Source organism: Mytilus edulis, chromosome 5 (genome assembly GCF_963676685.1).
Source record: "Mytilus edulis chromosome 5, xbMytEdul2.2, whole genome shotgun sequence".
Taxonomy (NCBI): domain Eukaryota; kingdom Metazoa; phylum Mollusca; class Bivalvia; order Mytilida; family Mytilidae; genus Mytilus; species Mytilus edulis.
In genome coordinates this window covers 94183786-94204210 of record NC_092348.1, presented here as the reverse complement: position 1 = coordinate 94204210, position 20425 = coordinate 94183786, and the positions used below count along the sequence as shown (strand labels likewise).

Here is a 20425-nt window from a genome sequence, read left to right as displayed (position 1 = left end):
ATAGGTATATGACCTTTTAACAACACATACAAAATGTTTCAGTTTCCTCATTTTTTCTTTTTCAAGAATTTGTTAAATGAAACTTACATCGACCGATATAATTTTCTCTACAATATCGGTGACATCCGTAACTTGTGTTCCACTTGTCGCCTCAACTCGTATCATTATATTGCCTATAGTAGTAGGTTTGATAAACACGTTTATACCTTTAGACAGTCCAGCAGGTACCTAAAATTATAAACTTTTTTCTTAAATTGACTGTTATCACAGAGATATGTCTCGCGTTTTGGTAAATTCGGGAATGCAAATGTTTTAATCAAAATAGCAACACTTTACCATGCAAGTTTGGCAAATATTTAAAGTCAATAGACCATGACTGAGGGGGCGTGGCCAAATACTATCCATGGATATGAAATATGACAATGCTTATACAACTGCATACCAATTATAATTCATATACCACTGGTGGTTCCCCATAAACCGACCTAATCACAAACTAATACATGACAAGAGGCTGTCACAACGACAGCAAACCGGATTTATTAACATTTATTTGTGTCCTGGCAATATCACAAGAACCATTACTGATGAATGGTGAAAGTGAAAATCGTCAATATCAAATTTGACCTCCATTTTGTCATCAGTATCAACATATTAAAATTTGAAAAGCTTAGATTGAATGGTTCATGAGTAAATGCAACAACCTGAATGGAAACGCCATTTTACGATCTTTCAAGAACCATAACTCCTGAACGGTAAAAGTCAAAATCGTCATTATTGAACTTGACCTCTATTTTGTCATCAGTAACAACATATTAAAATTTCAAAAGCTTTGGTTGAATGGTTCATGAGAAAATGCACGGACACGACGGGAAAAACCATTTTTCAATCTTTCAAGAACCATAACTCCTGAACGGTAAAAGTCAAAATCGTCATTATTGAACTTGACCTCCATTTTGTCATCAGTAACAGCATATTAAAATTTCGGAAGCTTTGGTAGAACAGTTAATGCATAAATGCACGGACACGACTGGAAACTCCATTTTTCAATCTTTCAAGAACCATAACTCCTGAACGGTAAAAGTCAAATCCATCATTATTGAACTTGACCTCCATTCTTTCATTAGTAACAACATATTAAAATTTGGGAAGCTTTGGTAGAACAGTTCATGCGTAAATGCACGGACAACTCAATTTTTCAATCTTTCAAGAACCATAACTCCTGAACGGTAAAAGTCAAAATCGCCATTATTGAACTTGACCTTCGCATAGTTGTCAGGAATAACATATTAAAATTTTAAAAGCTTTGGTTGAACGGTTCATGAGTTAATGCACGGACAACATTTGATTGCCGCCCGCCCGCCCGACAGCCCGACCGCCCGCCCGCCCGCCCGCCGTACATCACCAAATCAATAACCGACATTTTTGTCACAAAAATCCGGTTAAAAATTAAGCAAAAGTTCAAAATTCGATAAACCATGACTGAGGGGGTAGGGCCAAATAGTCTCCATAGAAATGAGACATGCCAATGATTATACAACTGCATACTAATTATCATTAATTTACCACTAGTGGTTCCGTTTAAATTGACCTAATCACAAACTAATACTAATACTAATCAATAGACCATGACTGAGGGCAAATAATATCCATGGAAATGAATTATGCCAATGCTTATACAACTGCATACCAATAATTTTTTACCTAACACTATTGGTACCCATTACCTAACCTAATCACAAACTAATACATGATAACTAAGTAAAAATTTCAAAGTCAATAGACCATGACTGAGGGCAAATAATATCCATGGAAATGAAATATGCCAATGCTTATACAACTGCATACCAATAATTATTTACCTACCACTATTGGTACCCATTACCTGACCTAATCACAAACTAATACATGAAAACTAAGCAAAATTTGAAAGTCAATAGCCCATAACTGAGGCGGCGGGGCCAAATAATCTTCATGGTAATGAAATGTGCCAATACTTATACAACTGTATACCAAATATCTTTAACTTACTACTAGTGGTTCACCATAAACTAGACCTAATCAGAAACTAATATATTGTTGAAGCCGCCGCCGCCGCCGCAGTTTTCCAAAATTGACACCGATTGATGAATTATATCGTGACGAAAATACTATTAAACTGTAATTAACTTTTAACAGTTTCTCTATAAAATGCTATCATGATACCTTCCTAAAAATAAAAATTTTAACATAAACTTTTAAAAACCATGCAGCGATGAAATCAGTCTGGTATTTCCTCTTTTTGAAATATGTCAACTTGATATACATTATACCTGGACAGTGTCTGTAAAGTCAGAATTTGAAGACTGTGTCGTGTTGCTCGAATCTCGAAATATCATGTAGTCCTGTGACTGCTTCAGTGTTACACGTACCTAGAATGACAACAACAGGAGTTTTCGTTTAATATTTTATAAGCTGTTACTCTGACCACAAATTAGAAGCAAAGTAACAGTCAATTAAAAACAAAAAACTATTTTAAAAGTTAACCTTTCATATGTTATATATTAACAATTTTCATTCTTAGAAATTATCAAATTTAACAACTACAGTATGTTACCATCTATAAAGCCAGAATATGAAACACTTGTTAAAACATGATACTTGTGTTAATGATCTAATGCTAAATAAATATTTTTAATCATGAGAAACATGATATTTTTATGCTTGCAATTCAGAAATTAATTTTAGTATAGTTCAGACGATTGGCTTTCACTTCTCAATTGTCTGACATTTAGTCCCACTGTAACATTCTAAAGATTGTAAACCAGTATAAGATCTGACTGTTGAAGGCCTTACAGTTTAATATAGTAAATGTCCAGAAAAGAAATTGCCTCATTCTATTCTGGAATAGGCATAATAACTGACGCAGTATTGATGCATAAATCGAGTTTCAATTTTCATACATTTGAATAGAACAAATTTGGTAAGTGTGTATTTTGGTTTTCATTGAGTATATAGGTTATTGTTTGAGGAAGAATAAAGCATTACAGTTATCTTTCTTGGCCTACTAGAAAATGACTGGTGTAAAAAAATCAGACAGGAAAACGAACGATACAATCTATAAAATAAACGAGAAACTAGAAACATTCATGAACTACTACTACATTAACTACACAACTGCATAAGGCATACATGTCACTTGAGTTTGTACGTTTTGTTTAAGTGTGTTTTCGTTCATAAACTGATACATACTAAATAAATAAATTATGAAATAGGTAAAGAAAATGATTTTGCATGTGGTCAAGAAGGCAAGTTATGGAAATAACGGTATCCTAATGTTTAACATTTTTACCTTTTATGTCCGATTGTTTTGCTCACAAAATGTTGTCAGTATAATTGAATTCTACGCAAATTTCATAATATTGCGAGTTTAATCTAGCTATAAAACTGGGTTTTATCTACCATTTTCTAAATAAGAAAATGCACGTACCACGTCAGGAATATGACAGTTGTTTTATAGTTAGATGTGGTTGAGTTTTTGATTTTGCCATTCGATAAGGAATTTGTCGTATTAAATTTTCCTTGGAGTTCGGAATTTTCGTTATATTTTACTTTTTGCTTAGTTGCTAAATGCACATAATGTGATAAAAAAATTACAAATACAAATGTTATGCATACAATTTTTTTTAGAGGACACGAAATGTATTTCTGAAAGGAAGTGCATAAGGAGATACAGAAGGGTTGTCGATTTGACAAACTATCTAACATAGTCATATGAATTCAGTTTAATCAATTACATGTTAGATAAAATTAGTGATAAAGAAATTTACTTTCATACTTTTTGACATTGCGTCTTAAGAAACAATACAAACTTCGAGCACAAACATACAATGTTTTTCTATATATCATCTAGTCCTAAACTTCATATATATACTCAAAAGGAAATTCTGGTTATTCAGATTAATTTCCATCCACTGATCATAGCAATGTACATATCATTTATTGCACTTACGTTCTTTTGAGCCATAAAATAGTTAAACACAACAAGTTTAACTTCGATTTTGTCTTCACGAACCGCTAATGCAGGCAACGAAACAACCACAAAAAACTGTTTAAATCCTTCGACCTGTTGAAAGTAAAAAGACATTTCAATACTATGAAACAAAACTTAAAAACCAACTTCAATATGTCAACATACAAAGTACTAGAGGCTCTCAAGAGCCTGTGTCGCTCACCTGTATTTACTGATGCTTTGTAAATCATGTAAAATAAGGTTAAAACCATAATTAATAATAATAGATATTAGATATTATTATAATATGTTAGATAACAAAAACTGCAACATTTCCGTAAAACTCAGGGGCAGCAACCGAACAACGGGTTGTCAAATTTGTTTGAAAATGTCAGGGCAGATAAATCTAAATCTGATAAACATTTGTGCCACCTGTCAGATTTGCTCTAAATGCTTAAGTTTCAGAGATATAAACCAAAAACTCATTTACCCATATGCTTTTATTTTTAACTATGTCGGCCATGATGGTCGAAAGGCGGGGTCAACGGACACATTTTCTAAACCATAAACATTTATAATGATTATGGCCAAGTATGACTTAATTTTTATAAATAGTTGCAGAGAAGAAGATTTTTGCCAAAATTTTCGAAAAATGTTAAAAATTTACTATACAGGGCAAAAACTCCTTAAGGGGTCGACTGACAATTTTGGCCGACTTATTTGTTGATCTTACTTTGCTGAACATTATTGCTGTTTACAGTTTATCTCTATCTATAATAATATTCAAGATAGTAACAAAACCGCAAAATTTCCTTAAAATTACCAATTCAGGGGCAGCAGCCCAACAACAGATTGTTAGATTTGTCTAAAAATTTCAGGGAAGATAACATTTGACCAGATAATCAGTTTCACCCATCTCAGATTTACTCTAAATGCTTTGGTTTCAGAGATATAAGCTAAAACCTAAATTTAACCCTTTTTTTTTATTTTTAGCCATGGCGGGGTCATCGGACACGTTTTTTTATACAAGATACCCTTATGATTATTGTGGCCAAGTTTGGTTAAATTTGGTCCAGCGGTTTTAGAGAATATGTTTTTGTAAAACCTAACGACGCCGACCGCCGATCGCCAAGTGATGAGAAAAGCTCACTTGGCCCTTCGGGCCATGTATGCTAATAAAAAATTTGCTACACCGCACAAAACTACCATTGACCACTTCAAGTTTGCAATTTACTAATTTGAACAGTTGGCTGTGGAGATATACAAGACACGGATAGCGCAAATGTGCATTACAAGAGGGGCGAAAGATGACAGAGGGACAGTCAAACTTATAGATCGAAAAAAAACTGACAACGCCATGGCTAAAAGACAAACAGACAAATAATAAATAGTATACACGACACAATATAGAAAACTAACGACTAAGCAACTCGAACCCCACCAAAAACTAGGAAGGTCTCGTCTTTTCATAGAATTAAAAAAAAAAAAGCCATTAAAGCATTAATTCAACCTCGCTTACAATTCAAGAGAAAAGTTTTGGCCAAATGTTCTTGACATAGCTTTGTTTGCTGAAAAAGGTAATAAACTGTTGATACATAGATAGGTCTCGTCTTTTAGAAGATTTCATATCAGATAGGCGAACCGGAGAAGATTATTAGTATGCCCATCAGTGATAAGCAATCAGACGACACACATATTAACTTGAAGAAAAAAAAACGCACCAAAATTATGAAAGCCAATGCTAACATATTATATTACAGAGGAATATAAACAGAAGTTTCAATGGATTTATCTTCAACCACATTACATAAGATGTAATGAACTTTTAATTGCATACCCTTTCTGTACAAATTAAACTTTCAATTACTTCTTACCTGAACATTTTTTGCAATGCCTAGACCATTTGTAGGACTTATCGCAAACCCACGAGTAGTCCATGCTGTTATTGTGTCCGGTAACGTAAACATATTTTCGTATTTACCATCAGACCTGTATAATACCAACCGTACTCATTACAATTTGAAAATTAGTTAAATACATTTAAATATGATGTATTTAAAAAATACAAAAGCTACTCAGCATTTAAGTCTTAATTTTTCTGTTTTTTGTACTGTTGTTTGTCTGTTTGTCTTTTTTTTAAGCTTTGGAGTTGTCTGTTTATTTTCGACCTATTTCACAAATAAGAATGTCATATTATCATTTAAATAAATGCAAAATAAAATACTGCAAAATTATAGAATGTGTTTTCATTGATGGGTATATACAGAGAATTAGAACTTAATAAAAAACAATAATACAATAAACAGTAGCATAAATTAAGAAATAAAAGTGTATAAAATCCAAGTTCAAATATGGCTGCAAAGTTCGCTTTATTCAGAACTATAAAATAATTAGTTTTTACTTTATGATTTATTCCATTCATTATGCTGATCAATTCTTGTTCGGAAGAAAGTACTACACAAAAAAAAAGGGAATACATGTACAAAAACTGGGAAATACATGTACAGAAACTATCATTAACAAAGATAAAATAAAGCATGCACATTTGTCATTTTTAATTTCAAGACAAAGGAATAGCATGCATGGTGATTCGCTTAATTGATTTTACATCTAACCGTAAATATTTGTAACACAGCACTGCAAAATGATATACATAAAATCAAAAATCAAGGTAATACTATAATATGACTCAATAAACAATACCTACATGAAGACAACGCACGATTGTATTCATCTAATGTGAATGTCTAATATCTGACGACAATGACAACAACAGCTGACTATTACTTTCAGTAAAAATTCACCTCTTAACCACAATGATCTACACAAACCAATTCAAAATGAGGCTTGTCGTGTGGCAAATAAAGGGTATGGTTACTCCTAACCGCATACACGCTTATAACAGGACAATTGACATTCAGGTTTTCTCATGTTGATTGTTCCATCACACGGGTACAAAAAAACAGGAATAACATAAGAACTTTGCTATATTTACCCAGTCGAATCATCTATCCATATCCATGTTTCAGGAAAACTTTTTCGAACCTGATTGTTTGGTTCCATGCTTCCAGCTTCATTTACCTTGTCTCCTTTGAACATGACGTTACCTCGGTCCATTTCAATTTGTACCATCCCTTGCCCTGCTTGTAACAATAATGTTCGTACAGTGCAACAGTTTAAATGAAGCATACATATCTTATAGGGGAGTATTATATTAACAGAAAGGCTTCAATTATGTCCAAAATACAGTCTACACTAATTTTTAACTATAAAAAGTTCAAAACGTCTATGTAAATCTAAAATTGACCAACTAGACGGAAACTTTCAAATCTATCACCAGCCTTCAACATAAAATTTTGAAACACAACCCCAACAAAACCTCATAAAGATATGACACTAGACGACTTCAAACTGGGTTTGGACTACGGCAGGCACTATTTTAAATTGATCACAACCCCTCCCCTCTTTAGATCTGTTATCTGTTATCTCGTTAAACAATAACGTTGTTGTATTTTTCTCTCTATAAAATGCACTTTTGAATCCAATGGTATTATTGGTTTTCTTCTGATTATTATTTTTTTTTTCCGCCTAATTTTTTTTCTTCGCTGTTTTTTTGTTTTGCAAGATGTCGCTTAGATTTTTGGAATATGATATCGAACAGTTTATACGCTTTTGAAACTGACCCTGCTTAACCGAACACTTTCTCATATAAGAGGTATCTCCCCAAACACTGTTTTCCTTGTTATCGCTTAATGTTCGCAACCGTATAAGAAACCAACAAATTTATTTTACCAAATTGCTCGTTATATCCTCAGGATGATTTGATCAATTTTGACCGAAGCTATCCGGAGACTCCATATGAAAGTTTTTTCCCCTTTTTTATTTGATATAAGTGAAATGTATTTCTAACTGAAAAACCATAAGTGATAGAGGCCTAGGGTCTTTTGATTTGAGGTCCTTGGTTCAAAAAAATGAAAATGAGGTCAAGGTCAAAGGTCAAGGTCATATTCTAAATTTTGATTTTGGCTTATTTTCACTCATTTTCTTTAACCTTATAAGATATAGACAAATTATTTCTACTAAATTGTTAGTTACATGTCGTAACATCTAAATTTTGGTTGAGAGGGTACGTAGACAATAAATGGGAGTTTTCGCCCCTCTTATATTTTGACTTATGCGTAAAGTGATAAAATTCATTAACCATACATATTAAAGACCTATGATCTTTTGATCCGAGGTCCTTGGTTTATGACCTTGAAATAGAGGTCAAGGTCATTAATTGATTTAACGTTCTAGATTTTGACCTTTGCTTTGAATTCATATTTATACATTATAAAGCAATAGGAACTGACATTTTAAACTGAATTATCTTGTTTTCCTATCAAAATATATTGTTAGTGGTGGAAAGACCTTCAATTGTTCTCTGAACAATTGGTTTTTAATTTATTTATTTTTTTTCTTCTGCCGTCTGAGATGCTTTTTTGTCTTACAACATATCGAAGGGATTTCTGGCCAATGATGTTGTACAGTAATGGGGATTTCAAAACTCACCCTGTGTGACCGAACACTTATTCTTGTAGGAGTTATCTCCCTGCATCCCCTTTTTCTTGTAATCGCTAAATCTCTAAAACCGTAAAAGATTTTAGCAAACTGTTTTCACCAAATTGTTTGTCTACTCTTTAGAATGATTTGGTTAATTATGACTTGAGTGATCGGAAGACGTCTTATGGGAGTTATTTCCCTTTGAAAATTTAAGATTTTTTGGATAAATTCAGGCGATTTGTTGGATAAATTCATACGTTATAAGTCGTAGAGGCCTACAGTCTTTTGATATGAAGTCCTTGGTCCATTTAAAGGAAATTGAGGTCAAGGTCAAAGGACAAGGTCATGTTATAAATTTAGAATTTTGCTTGTCATCGTTATTCAAAAGGAACTGTTACAGTTAATGATATGATGCGTTTGCCAAATTACTGTTTACAATAAGGCGCAACTTGAACCTATTTCAGTCGAAGTGTTTTGGTAAACCCTTATAGGAGTTTTCTCCCCTTTTGTATTTGAAATCAGTATTTCTCCACAACCATACAAGTGATTGACCTCGGGCCTTCCGATTTGAGATCACTAACCTATGACCTTGAAATTGAGGTCAAGGTCAAAGGTCAAGGTCATGTTATAAATTTTGAATTTTGCTTGTCATCGTTATTCAAAAGAAACTGTTACAGTTAATGATATGATGTGTTTGCCAAATTACTGTTTACAATAAGGCGCAACTTGAACCTATTTCAGTCGAAGTGTTTTGGTAAACCCTTATAGGAGTTTTCTCCCCTTTTGTATTTGAAATCAGTATTTCTCCACAACCATACAAGTGATTGACCTCGGGCCTTCCGATTTGAGATCACTAACATATGACCTTGAAATTGAGGTCAAGGTCAAAGGTCAAGGTCATGTTATAAATTTTGAATTTTGCTTGTCATCGTTATTTAAAAGAAATTGTTACAGTTAATGATATGATGTGTTTGCCAAATTACTGTTTACAATAAGGCGCAACTTCAACCTATTTCAGTCGAAGCGTTTTGGTAAACCCTTATAGTTTTCTCCCCTTTTGTATTTCAGTATCAATATCAGTATTTCTCCACAACCATACAAGTGATTGACCTTGGGTCTTTTAATTTGAGATCACTGACCAATGAACTCAAAATTGAGGTCAAGGTCAAAGGTCGATTTGACGTTCTAAATTTTGACCTTTGCTAAAAATTCTTTCTGGTTCATAATAAAACAATCAAGTCTTCAGTATAAACCTATTAATCTTATATTTTTTTTATCAGTTTGATTTACCACATTACATCAACACGGAGTAACATTTTCTCACATCTTTTTTTAAATTTCATTCTTATTATCGAGGTGGAAACCCTTCAATTGTTCTCTGAAGAATTGGTTTTTAATTGTTTTAATAATGTTTTCAGTTATATGACGAAGAACAGATAAGAAGAAATACGAGGCAAGAGAAGCTTATAGAATCGTGTACTTCTCACTTTAGATCTTTCAATAGTGTACAAACAAAAACACGAAAAATGCATCAACGGATCAATAAAGTCAGTTTCAGTTGGATCAACAAGTATGATCGTAATAAAACTGCAGACATACATGAAGATAGGTCTTTCTGTTTTTACAAGAAAACCTCAACTTGGTGATCTGCTCCAGTACTGCATGTAAATGATGTAAGATATTTCTCAATTTATGTAAACAGAATACTAAGCAACTGTTTATATTAGATCAGAGCAATAGAAATAGAGAGACCAAATAATCATCTTAAAACAAGAATTCTGAACGTTCTTCTAATACTACATCCTTAACATACTTGTTCAATTTTGATTTTACTCATAAATTCTGATGTAATGTATCCAATCAAACACAAATGTTAACTTAGACGCTGTGCATTGCATTTCAAGCATCAATCCTTGGGAATCCATCAGCATGGCCAACATCATATTGAAAGTTGTCAAAAAAACTACAGCAAAACTTGTCAGTAAAAAAATTGAAAAACTACTTAACCAAATCCAATACAAGCTACGGTCAAGTATAGATAGTTCTTCATAAACATATTTTGTGGCATCTAAAAAATGAATAAAATTAAAAATGGAAATGTGGAATATGTCAAAGAGACAATAACTCTACCATAGAGCAAATATCAACCGAAGACCACACATCTTTTAATCTTTTGAACAAATAATGAATCAATCAGCATATTTCAGTATTACAGATAGATGGAAGCAAGATATAATGGTTTTAACTTCATAAATACATTTCGTGGCATCTAAGATTTAAATAATCTTTTGACAAAAATAAGAATAATTACAGCATGACCGAAAGATAAAGCATAACCCTCTTAACTTCATAGATACATTTTGTAGCATTTACGATTGGAGCAGTCTTTTGAAAAACTAGAGGCTCTCAAGAGCCTGTATCGCTCACCTGTTACTGTATTTACTGATGTCGGCCATCTTGGGTGGTAGGCGGGATCATTAGACACTTTTTTTTTAAAAAGATACCCTAGTAAGGATTGTGGCCAAGTTTGGTTAAATTTGGCCCATAGTTATAGAAAAGAAGATTTTTGTCCAAGTAACAAAAATAACGAAAAATTGTTCAATATTGACTATAAAGGCCAATAACTCCTTAAGGGGTCCTCTAATAATTTTGATCATGTTGACTTATTTGTAGATCTTACTTTGATGAACATTATTGCTGTTTACAGTTTATCTCTATCTATAATAGTATTCAAGATAATAACCAAAAACTGCAAAATTTCCTTAAAATTACCAATTTTAGGGCAGCAACCCAACAACGGTTGTCAGATTCATCTGAAATTTGAGAGGGGATAGATCTGATGGACATTTAAATCTTGAAAGATTTGCCCTAAATGTCTTAGTTTCAAAGATATAAAGCACAAGAGTGCACACGCTGAAATGTCTCGCCTTCTATACTAATCATTGATATAATGTTGATAGTCCTAAGTATAAAGCTAAGCTTTATTTCAACTGTCACATAAACTTAACATTAACCAAGATAACTAAACAAAGACCAATGAACCTTGAAAAAGAGGTCCAGGTCAGATGAACCATGCCAGGCAGACAGGTACAGCTAACAATGCTTCTATACAACATATATAGTTGACACATTACTTATAGTTTAAGAAAAATAGACCAAAACACAAAAACTTAACACTGTGCAATGAACCGTGAAAATGAGGTCACGGTTAAATAAAACTTGCTCGACTGACATAAAGATCATAAAATATTTCCATACACCAAATATAGTTGACCTATGGCATATAGCATTAGATAAAAAGACCAAAACTCAAAAACTTAACTTTGACCACTGAACCATGAAAATGAGGTCAAGGTCACATGACATCTGCCCGCTAGACATGTACACTTAACAATCATTCCATACAACAAATATAGTAGACCTATTGCATATGGTATGAGAAAAACAGACCAAAACACAAAAATTTAACTATAACCACTGAACCATGAAAATGAGGTCAAGGTCAGATGACACCTGCCAGTTGGACATGTACACCTTACAGTCCTTCCATACACGGAATATACTAGCCCTATTGCTTATAGTATCTGAGATATGGACTTGACCACCAAAACTTAACCTTGTTCACTGATCCATGAAATGAGGTCGAGGTCAAGTGAAAACTGTCTGACACACACGAGGACCTTGCAAGGTACGCACACATCAAATATAGTTATCCTATTACTTATAATAAGAGAGATTTCAACATTACAAAAAATTTGAAATTTTTTTTTAAGTGGTCACTGAACCATGAAAATGAGGTCAAGGACATTGGACATGTGACTGACGGAAACTTCGTAACATGAAGCATCTATATACAAAGTATGAAGCATTCAGGTCTTCCACCTTCTAAAATATAAAGCTTTTAAGAAGTGAGCTAACGCCGCCGCCGTAGCCGCCGCCGCCGCCGGATCACTATCCCTATGTCGAGCTTTCTGCAACAAAAGTTGCAGGCTCGACTAAAAACTGCATTTTACCACTATGTTCTATTTTTAGCCATGTCGGCCATTTTGTTTGGTAGGCGGGGTCATCGGACACATTTTTTAAACTATATACCACAATGATAATTGTGGCCAAGTTTGGTGAAATTTGGCCCAGTAGTTTCAGAGAAGAAGATTTTTGTACAAGTAACAAAAATAACGAAAAGTTGTTCAATATTGACTATAAAGGGCAATAACTCCTTAAGGGGTTGACCGACAATTTTGGTCATGTTGACTTATTTGTAGGTCTTACTTTGCTGAACATTATTGCTGTTTACAGTTTATCTCTATCTATAATAGTATTCAAGATAATAACCAAAAACTGCAAACTGTCCTTAAAATAACAAATTCAGGGGCAGCAACCCAACAACAGGTTGTCCGATTCGTCTGAAAATTTCAGGGCAGATAGATCTTGACCTGATCAACAATTTTACCTCCGTCAGATTTGCTCTAAATGCTTTGGTTTCAAAGATATAAGCCAAAATATACATTTTACCCCTGTGTTCTATTTTTAGCCATGGCGGCCATCTTGATTGGATGGCCAAGTAATCGGACACATTTTTCAAACTAGATACCCCAAGGATGATTGTGGTCAAGTTTGGTTAAATTTGGCCCAGTAGTTTCAGAGGAGAAGATTTTTGTAAAAGTTTACGGACGACGGACGACGGACGCAGGACTACGGACGCCAAGTGATGAGAAAAGCTCACTTGACCTTTCAGGTCAGGTGAGCTAAAAAGGGGACCATTACAGCATTACCGATAAAGGATAGCAAAACATAATGCTTTAAACTACATAAATACATTTTGAGACATCGAAGATTCTAACATTATTTTGACCAAATTATGAACCTTTATAGTATGACCGATAAAGGGCAGCAAACATAATGCTTAAAACTTTATGAATACATTTTGAAGCAACTAGGATTGAAGGATCTTTTGAACAAATTATGAACTATTACAGCAAAACCAAACTAGAGGCTCTAAAGAGCCTGTGTCGCTCACCTTGGTCTATGTGCATATTAAACAAAGGACACAAATGGATTCATGACAAAATTGTATTTTGGTGATGGTGATGTGATTGAATTTCTTACTTTACTGAACGATTTTGCTTCTTACAATTATATCTATAATGAACTTTGCCCATTAGTAACAGAGAACTATATTTGGTAAAAATTTACATAAATTTACCAAATTAATGAAAATTGTTAAAAATTGACTATAAAGGGCAATAACTCCTTAAGGGGTCAATTGACCATTTAGGTCATGTTGACTTATTTGTAGATCTTACTTTACTGAACATTATTGCTGTTTACAGTTTATCGCTATTTATAATAGTATTCAAGATAACCAAAAACGGCAAAATTTCCTTAAAAATTACCAATTGGATGGCAGCAACCCAACAACAAGTTGTCCAATTCATCTGAAAAATTCAGGGCAGATAGATATTGACTTGATTAACAATTTAATTTCTTGTCAGATTTGCCCTAGATGCTTTGGTTTCATAGTTATAAGCCAAAAACTGCATTTTACCCCTATGTTCTATTTTTAGCCGTGGCGGCCATCTTGGTTGAATGGCCAGGTCATCGGACACATTTTTCAAACTAGATACCCCAAAGATGATTGTGGCCTAGTAGTTTCAGTGGAGATTTTGTAAAAGATTACTTAGATTTATGAAAAATGGTTAAAGATTGACTATAAAGGGCAATAACTCCTAAACGGGACAACTGAACATTTTGGTCATGTTGACTTATTTGTAGATCTTACTTTGCTGAACATTATTGCTGTTTACAGTTTATCTATCTATAATAATATTCAAGATAATAACCAAAAACAGCAAAATTTCCTCAAAATTACCAATTCAGGGGCAGCAACCCAACAACCGATTGACCGATTCATCTGAAAATTTCAGGGCAGATAGATCTTGACCTGATAAACATTTTTACCCCACGTCAGATTTGCTCTAAATGCTTTGGTTTTTGAGTTATAAGCCAAAAACTGCATTTTACCCCTATGTTCTATTTTAAGCCGTGGTGGCCATCTTGGTTGATTGACCGGGTCACGCCACACATTTTTAAAACTAGATACCCGAATGATGATTGTGGCCAAGTTTGGTTTGATTTGGCCCAGTAGTTTCAGACAAGAAGAATTTTTGTAAAAGCTAACGCCGGACGACGACGGACGCCGGACGCCGGACGCCGGACGCCGGACGCAAAGTGATGAGAAAAGCTCACTTGGCCCTTTGGGCCAGGTGAGCTAAAAAAGATCACAAAACATAAAATCACAAAAATACCGAACGACGAGGGAAAATCAAAACAGAAAGTCCCGATTCAAATGGCAAAATCCAAAGCTCAAACACATTAAACGAATAGCTAACAGCTGTCCGATTTCCGACTTGCATAAAGCTTTCAGCTTGAATGTATTTAATCCAGTGCAACATCTGACACTGAATCAATTGTTTGTTAACCAGTTTTGGGAACATTTTTTTCCTTGCAATTTATTTCTCTTTTTTTTCCATGGCTTTAATATTATATTGCATTGAAAATTCGAAAATACAATTTAACAGTCATAGATCACATTTGCAGCCAGATTTAAACTTGAATTTTATATTCTGTTGCTTTGGCTCACCCTGTTACGTCATTCAACCAGATCCAAGATTCTGGAAAGTTTTTACGAACTTTGTCAGATGAATCTGATTCTACCGGTATGTTTCCTACTTTATCGTTTCTTTGAACAGCATCAAGTGCACCACCAGGCATGGCAAACATGATCTCACCATAATCTATATATACATATACATGGCATATTAATATGTGACATATTGCAGCCAATCGGAATACTTGTACGTCAAATTAAACAGAATGTATCTAAAATTCCTATAATTGATATTTTTATAATTGTTTGTCTCATTTCTTTTTAATCGCTATTTTATAAGTTTGTTATGAATACAATACAGTAAATATCAAATACTTCATATCTAACATGGATGTAGTAAGCTATATTACATTTCTATAAAATAGTTATAGATAAAGGCTTTAAAGAAACACGAAATGCAAATAACAAATAGTTCAAATAAAGTTACCACATTTTTTAATTTGTAAATTATTATTTCTTTAACATATAAATCATAATCAATTTCTGATAAAAGGTCTTTCAAGATAAAAGCTGATTTTCAGGTATTAATCCAATTCTCTTTTAAATAATTACTACATGAACATAATGAAGGTAGTCTACTCTAATTCTTATCTCAGCGGAAAATTTGATATCATATTTAAATGATCATATTATAATTTAAAGTTTGCAAAAAGACAAGCATGATATATGGTACTTAAATTGGCATACGCTAGTATTTAGTACAAACAAGACGAGTATACAGTGCATGAAACATGTTAGTGAAAAACTCCAATTGTACGAAAACAGCAAAGCAATGGGATAATGTATATTCCTTTCTGCTAACCATAGCAATAAAAATAAATCATCAAAGAACACCAGGCTCATAACTAACAGAAGGATGGTAAAAGATATGTTTGTGGGTTTTTTTATAAATATTCAAAGTTCTGAAAGAAATCATTAAGAATATCCAAAAGTGAAGAACTTATCCGGATATCCGGTACCAGACGTAACATCTTAATGATGGTACTATTAGTTACATGGTGTGCTAATGAACTAATACGGTATATATGGGGTCAGTAAATTCCATATCGGGTGAGAGTCAAGCTCGAATCCCTATATGGAATTTACTGACCCCAAATATACCGTATTACGTCATTAACGTGTAAAATTTAGACGTGTGATCTATCAAAATGAGCAAACCAGTCTTCAATAGTGTTAGCATTAAGAAACTAATTCCATTGATCCTACAAGAATAGCCAACGATAACAACTTGTTAGGTTAAATGTGTTTAATGAATTTATTTCAATCTTAATCATCAATTTCTTCGTCTTTTGAAACCTTTCAGATTTTTCTCAGTTCCGTTTCATTTTTATAAAGGGACGTAACACCACTACTAACCGTGTATGAATTAAGCACTGCCTCCCTACTACCTAATATGGAATATAGAGGGACGTCACTCCACTACTAACCGTGTATGAAATAAGCCCCGCCTCCCCCTTACCTAATATCAAATATACACGGTCTTCACGCGGACACTTTTAACCAATCACATTCCTATAAATGTATAGGAGGTAAGATAAAAGACTGTACACACGAACATGTCTCGCCTCTTTTACCTATTATAATTGAAATTTAATATTGCAAATTTAAGATCAATGCCGCAATATATGTACTTCAATTATCAATTTCAATAAGGTCAAGTTTGATAGCCTCTGTCTGTGGTGTCACTTTTTCACTCAATTACTTAACACAACAACTAAATAACATTAACTTACAGTGTCTGTAGGTTTTTACCGAAGTTCTATAAACTTTTATGCGGGACATTGGCACCTAACAATCATTGAAAACACTCATATAATTTTTTTTTTATAGTATCTGAGGAAGTTAAATAATCAGTTCACCAACTTATAAGATTTCAGCAACTACTCAATTTACGAAAAAAAGAAACATAATCATGAAAACTTGAAAAATAATATCATGGTCAGGTGACCAATAATTGAATGATTGTTGGTTGCTTAACGTCCCATGGAAAATGTTCCATGCAAAAAATTATTAAGAATCCGATGAAAATTCAAAACGAAACGTCCCTAATCAAATGACAAAATCAAATAATAAAACACATCAAACGAACGGACAACAACTGTTTTATCTTTCTGTATTATTTTGATGCATTAATGCTTCTAATTTGAAAATGCCAAAAAATACTTCTTGCTGTTCATTTGAAAAAAGGAGGTATTTTCCTGGAAAAATCTGGTTCGACAACAACTACCATGCGAAATGCTATGACCTTTTGATGCTAGTTGATCCGATGATGAACTTTAGTAGAGCTTTTCCGATCACTCAAGCCAGTACAATATAAATATGTTACATGGATATTAACTATTTATGAAAATTATAAGTACTTCTACATAATACAAACCAGGAAACATATAATGAAATACGCAGTGACTTTTTTTATGGTAATTGCAGCATAAATAACTGGGCGTATCGTCACATCCTACTTATAACCGAAATATATGGATTCCAAAAAATCAGCATTCGTCCACATAAACATATCTTGGCCTATGAATGGCATCTTTAAAGTTCTACAGAAAGGTATTCCCTTGTGATAATTGTGACCTCTCTTTTTATTTCAATCTCAAAAATCTTGTATAGCATATATCTAAACAGTTCAAATGGTATGAAACACGTCAATAGTTTACTTTTGCAGCCATTTTTGAACTTGGATTGTGTAACATATACTCTTATCTCACCCTGTTACTTCATTCAACCAGATCCAGCTTTCAGGAAAGTTTTTACGAACATTGTTTGATGATTCTGATTCTGTTGGTATTTTTTCTGCTAAGCCATCATTTACCTTGTTTCCAAGATTAGGTCTGCCAGCAGCTTCTTGAACCACCATGTCATGCATAATAGCTATGTAAATGTAATAGAGGGCGTGAAGATTCGTGAATTATCAATAATTAACCAAAGTATGTCACTTTTTGTTGCTGTTTAATCACATAGTTTCTATCTAATATGTCATATAAAATAACACATTAAAACTACCAAATTGCATTCATCAATCAAAAATTTTGATCGCTGAAATGGTTGATAAAGCAGAAGGTAAAACTAACAAAGCTGTTATATTGAACATAAAAATCCAAATAATAAATATTCCAAGAAAAATAAGAATGCACACGTTCGTGTATTAAAAATATATTCTTTCGTGATTTAAAGTATCGAAAACAGGAAGTAAGTGTGTGGAAAAAAACACCAAAAAAACCTCAAACATTTCAACCACTTCCTACTTGTTGAATAAATTTGTATTTATAATGGTACGCGTTATAGGAGAAATATGCAGTGAAATTTTGAAATTGCATTCAATATTTATTGAAATATTAACGTATCGCAAACAGCAATTATCTGTCTCACAGATAAAAAAAAAGCTTCTGACCAAACGTGAAGTCCCTCTGTTAAGTAGTACATGGGCAAATTTAGACAAATATCTTTGTAAGAAGAAATGATTTGCGAACGGAAAAGGTGACTGCAATATAGCCATCTTGTGCAAGAAAATTGATACCGTTAATGTTATTACTATCACTGGGTCGATGCCTCTGCTGGTGGACTATAAGTCCCCGAGGGTATCACCAGCCCAGTAGCCAGTATTTCGGTACTGGCATGAAAATACGGATTTTTTTTTGTGTTATTAAAACTTGCTGTTACAAAATGATAGAAATTATTATAAATTAAGGAATGTATCTCCCTCATGCAAAGCTCTGATTCCTTTCACGGATTTGGCTATACTTTTTGGACCTTTTGGATTATAGCTCGTCATCTTTTTTATATAAGCTTTGGATTTCAAATATTTTGGCCACGAGCATCACTGAAGAGACATGTATTGTCGAAATGCGCATCTGGTGCAAGAAAATTGATACCGTTAATTTTATTACTATCACTGGGTCGATGCCTCTGCTGGTGGACTATAAGTCCCCGAGGGTATCACCAGCCCAGTAGCCAGTATTTCGGTACTGGCATGAAAATACGTTTTTTTTTGTGTTATTAAAATTTGCTGTTACAAAATGATAGAAATTATTATAAATTACGGAATGTATCTCCCTCATGCAAAGCTCTGATTCCTTTCACGGATTTGGCTATACTTTTTGGACCTTTTGGAGTATAGCTCTTCATCTTTTACATAAGCTTTGGATTTCAAATATTTTGGCCACGAGCATCACTGAAGAGACATGCGTTGTCGAAATGCGCATCTGGTGCAAGAAAATTGATACCGTTAATTTTATTATAGTCTAGGACTGTTATTAAAATGTTTAGCATTATGCCTTCAACATAAACCAGATGCTCCGCACGGCTCAGCTTTATACGAACCCTGAACAGTTGGGGCAAGTATGGACACAACATTTAAGCTTGATACAGCTCTGAATTTGGATTGTGATTAAATAGTTGACACAACATAGGTTTCTGACACAGAATGAATGTGGTGTAAGAACTTATACTTAAAAACTTAAATTAAACATTTACCTATTATTTTCCACTATCCAAAATCTAAATACATGGTTATATTCAGCATATCATAGAACCCCAAGAATTCAGAAATCAAATAATGTTCAATTTTAAACCCTTTAGACCTCAATGTGGACCAATTTGATAACAGGGCCCAAATATTAAAAATCTAAATACATGGTTATATTCAGTATATAAAAGGACCCCAAGAATTCAATTTCTGTTAAAATCGAGCTAAAAAGTAAAATCACAAAAATACTGAACTCAGAGGAAAATCAATTTGAAAAGTCCATAATCACATGGCAAAATCAAAAAACAAAACGCATCAAAAACGAATGGACAAGAACTGTCATATTCCTGACTTGGTACAGGCATTTTCAAATGTAAGTTTAATTTTGGACCCTTTGGACCTTTAGGTAGACCAATTTGAAAACAGGACCAAAAATTAAGAATCTGAATACACGGTTAGATTTGGCATATCAAAGAACCCCAATAATTCATTTTTTGATGAAATCAAAGAAAATTTAATTTTGGACCCTTTTGACCCCTAATTCGTTCGGACCAAAACTCCCAAAATCAATCCCAACCTTCCTTTTGTGGTCATTAACCTTGTGTTAAAATTTCATAGATTTCTATTAACTTATACTAAAGTTATTGTGCAAAAACCAAGAAAAATGCTTATTTGGGACCTGTTTTTGGCCCCCAATTCCTAAACTGTTGGGACTAAAACTCCTAAAATCAATCCCAACCTAACTTTTGTGGTCATA

General features: G+C 33.4%; 1 protein-coding gene across 6 annotated transcripts in view; it reads right to left on the bottom strand.

Annotated features, from left to right (window-relative positions):
* Positions 1–20425, bottom strand: part of LOC139525571 (CD109 antigen-like) — a 365611-nt gene that overhangs the window by 32479 nt on the left and 312707 nt on the right. For 3 of the 6 annotated variants that reach the window (XM_071321031.1, XM_071321028.1, XM_071321030.1), the window contains exons 22-26: positions 17912–18074; positions 5866–5980; positions 3992–4105; positions 2313–2411; positions 88–228 (exon numbers count right to left, since the gene is read on the bottom strand). In XM_071321031.1, the coding sequence (XP_071177132.1) occupies positions 88–228; positions 2313–2411; positions 3992–4105; positions 5866–5980; positions 17912–18074 (632 nt within the window). Of the gene's footprint in view, positions 1–87; positions 229–2312; positions 2412–3991; positions 4106–5865; positions 5981–6986; positions 7132–15173; positions 15328–17911; positions 18075–20425 lie in introns of all 6 variants that reach the window. The other 3 variants (XM_071321032.1, XM_071321033.1, XM_071321034.1) reach the window with 3 other exon arrangements.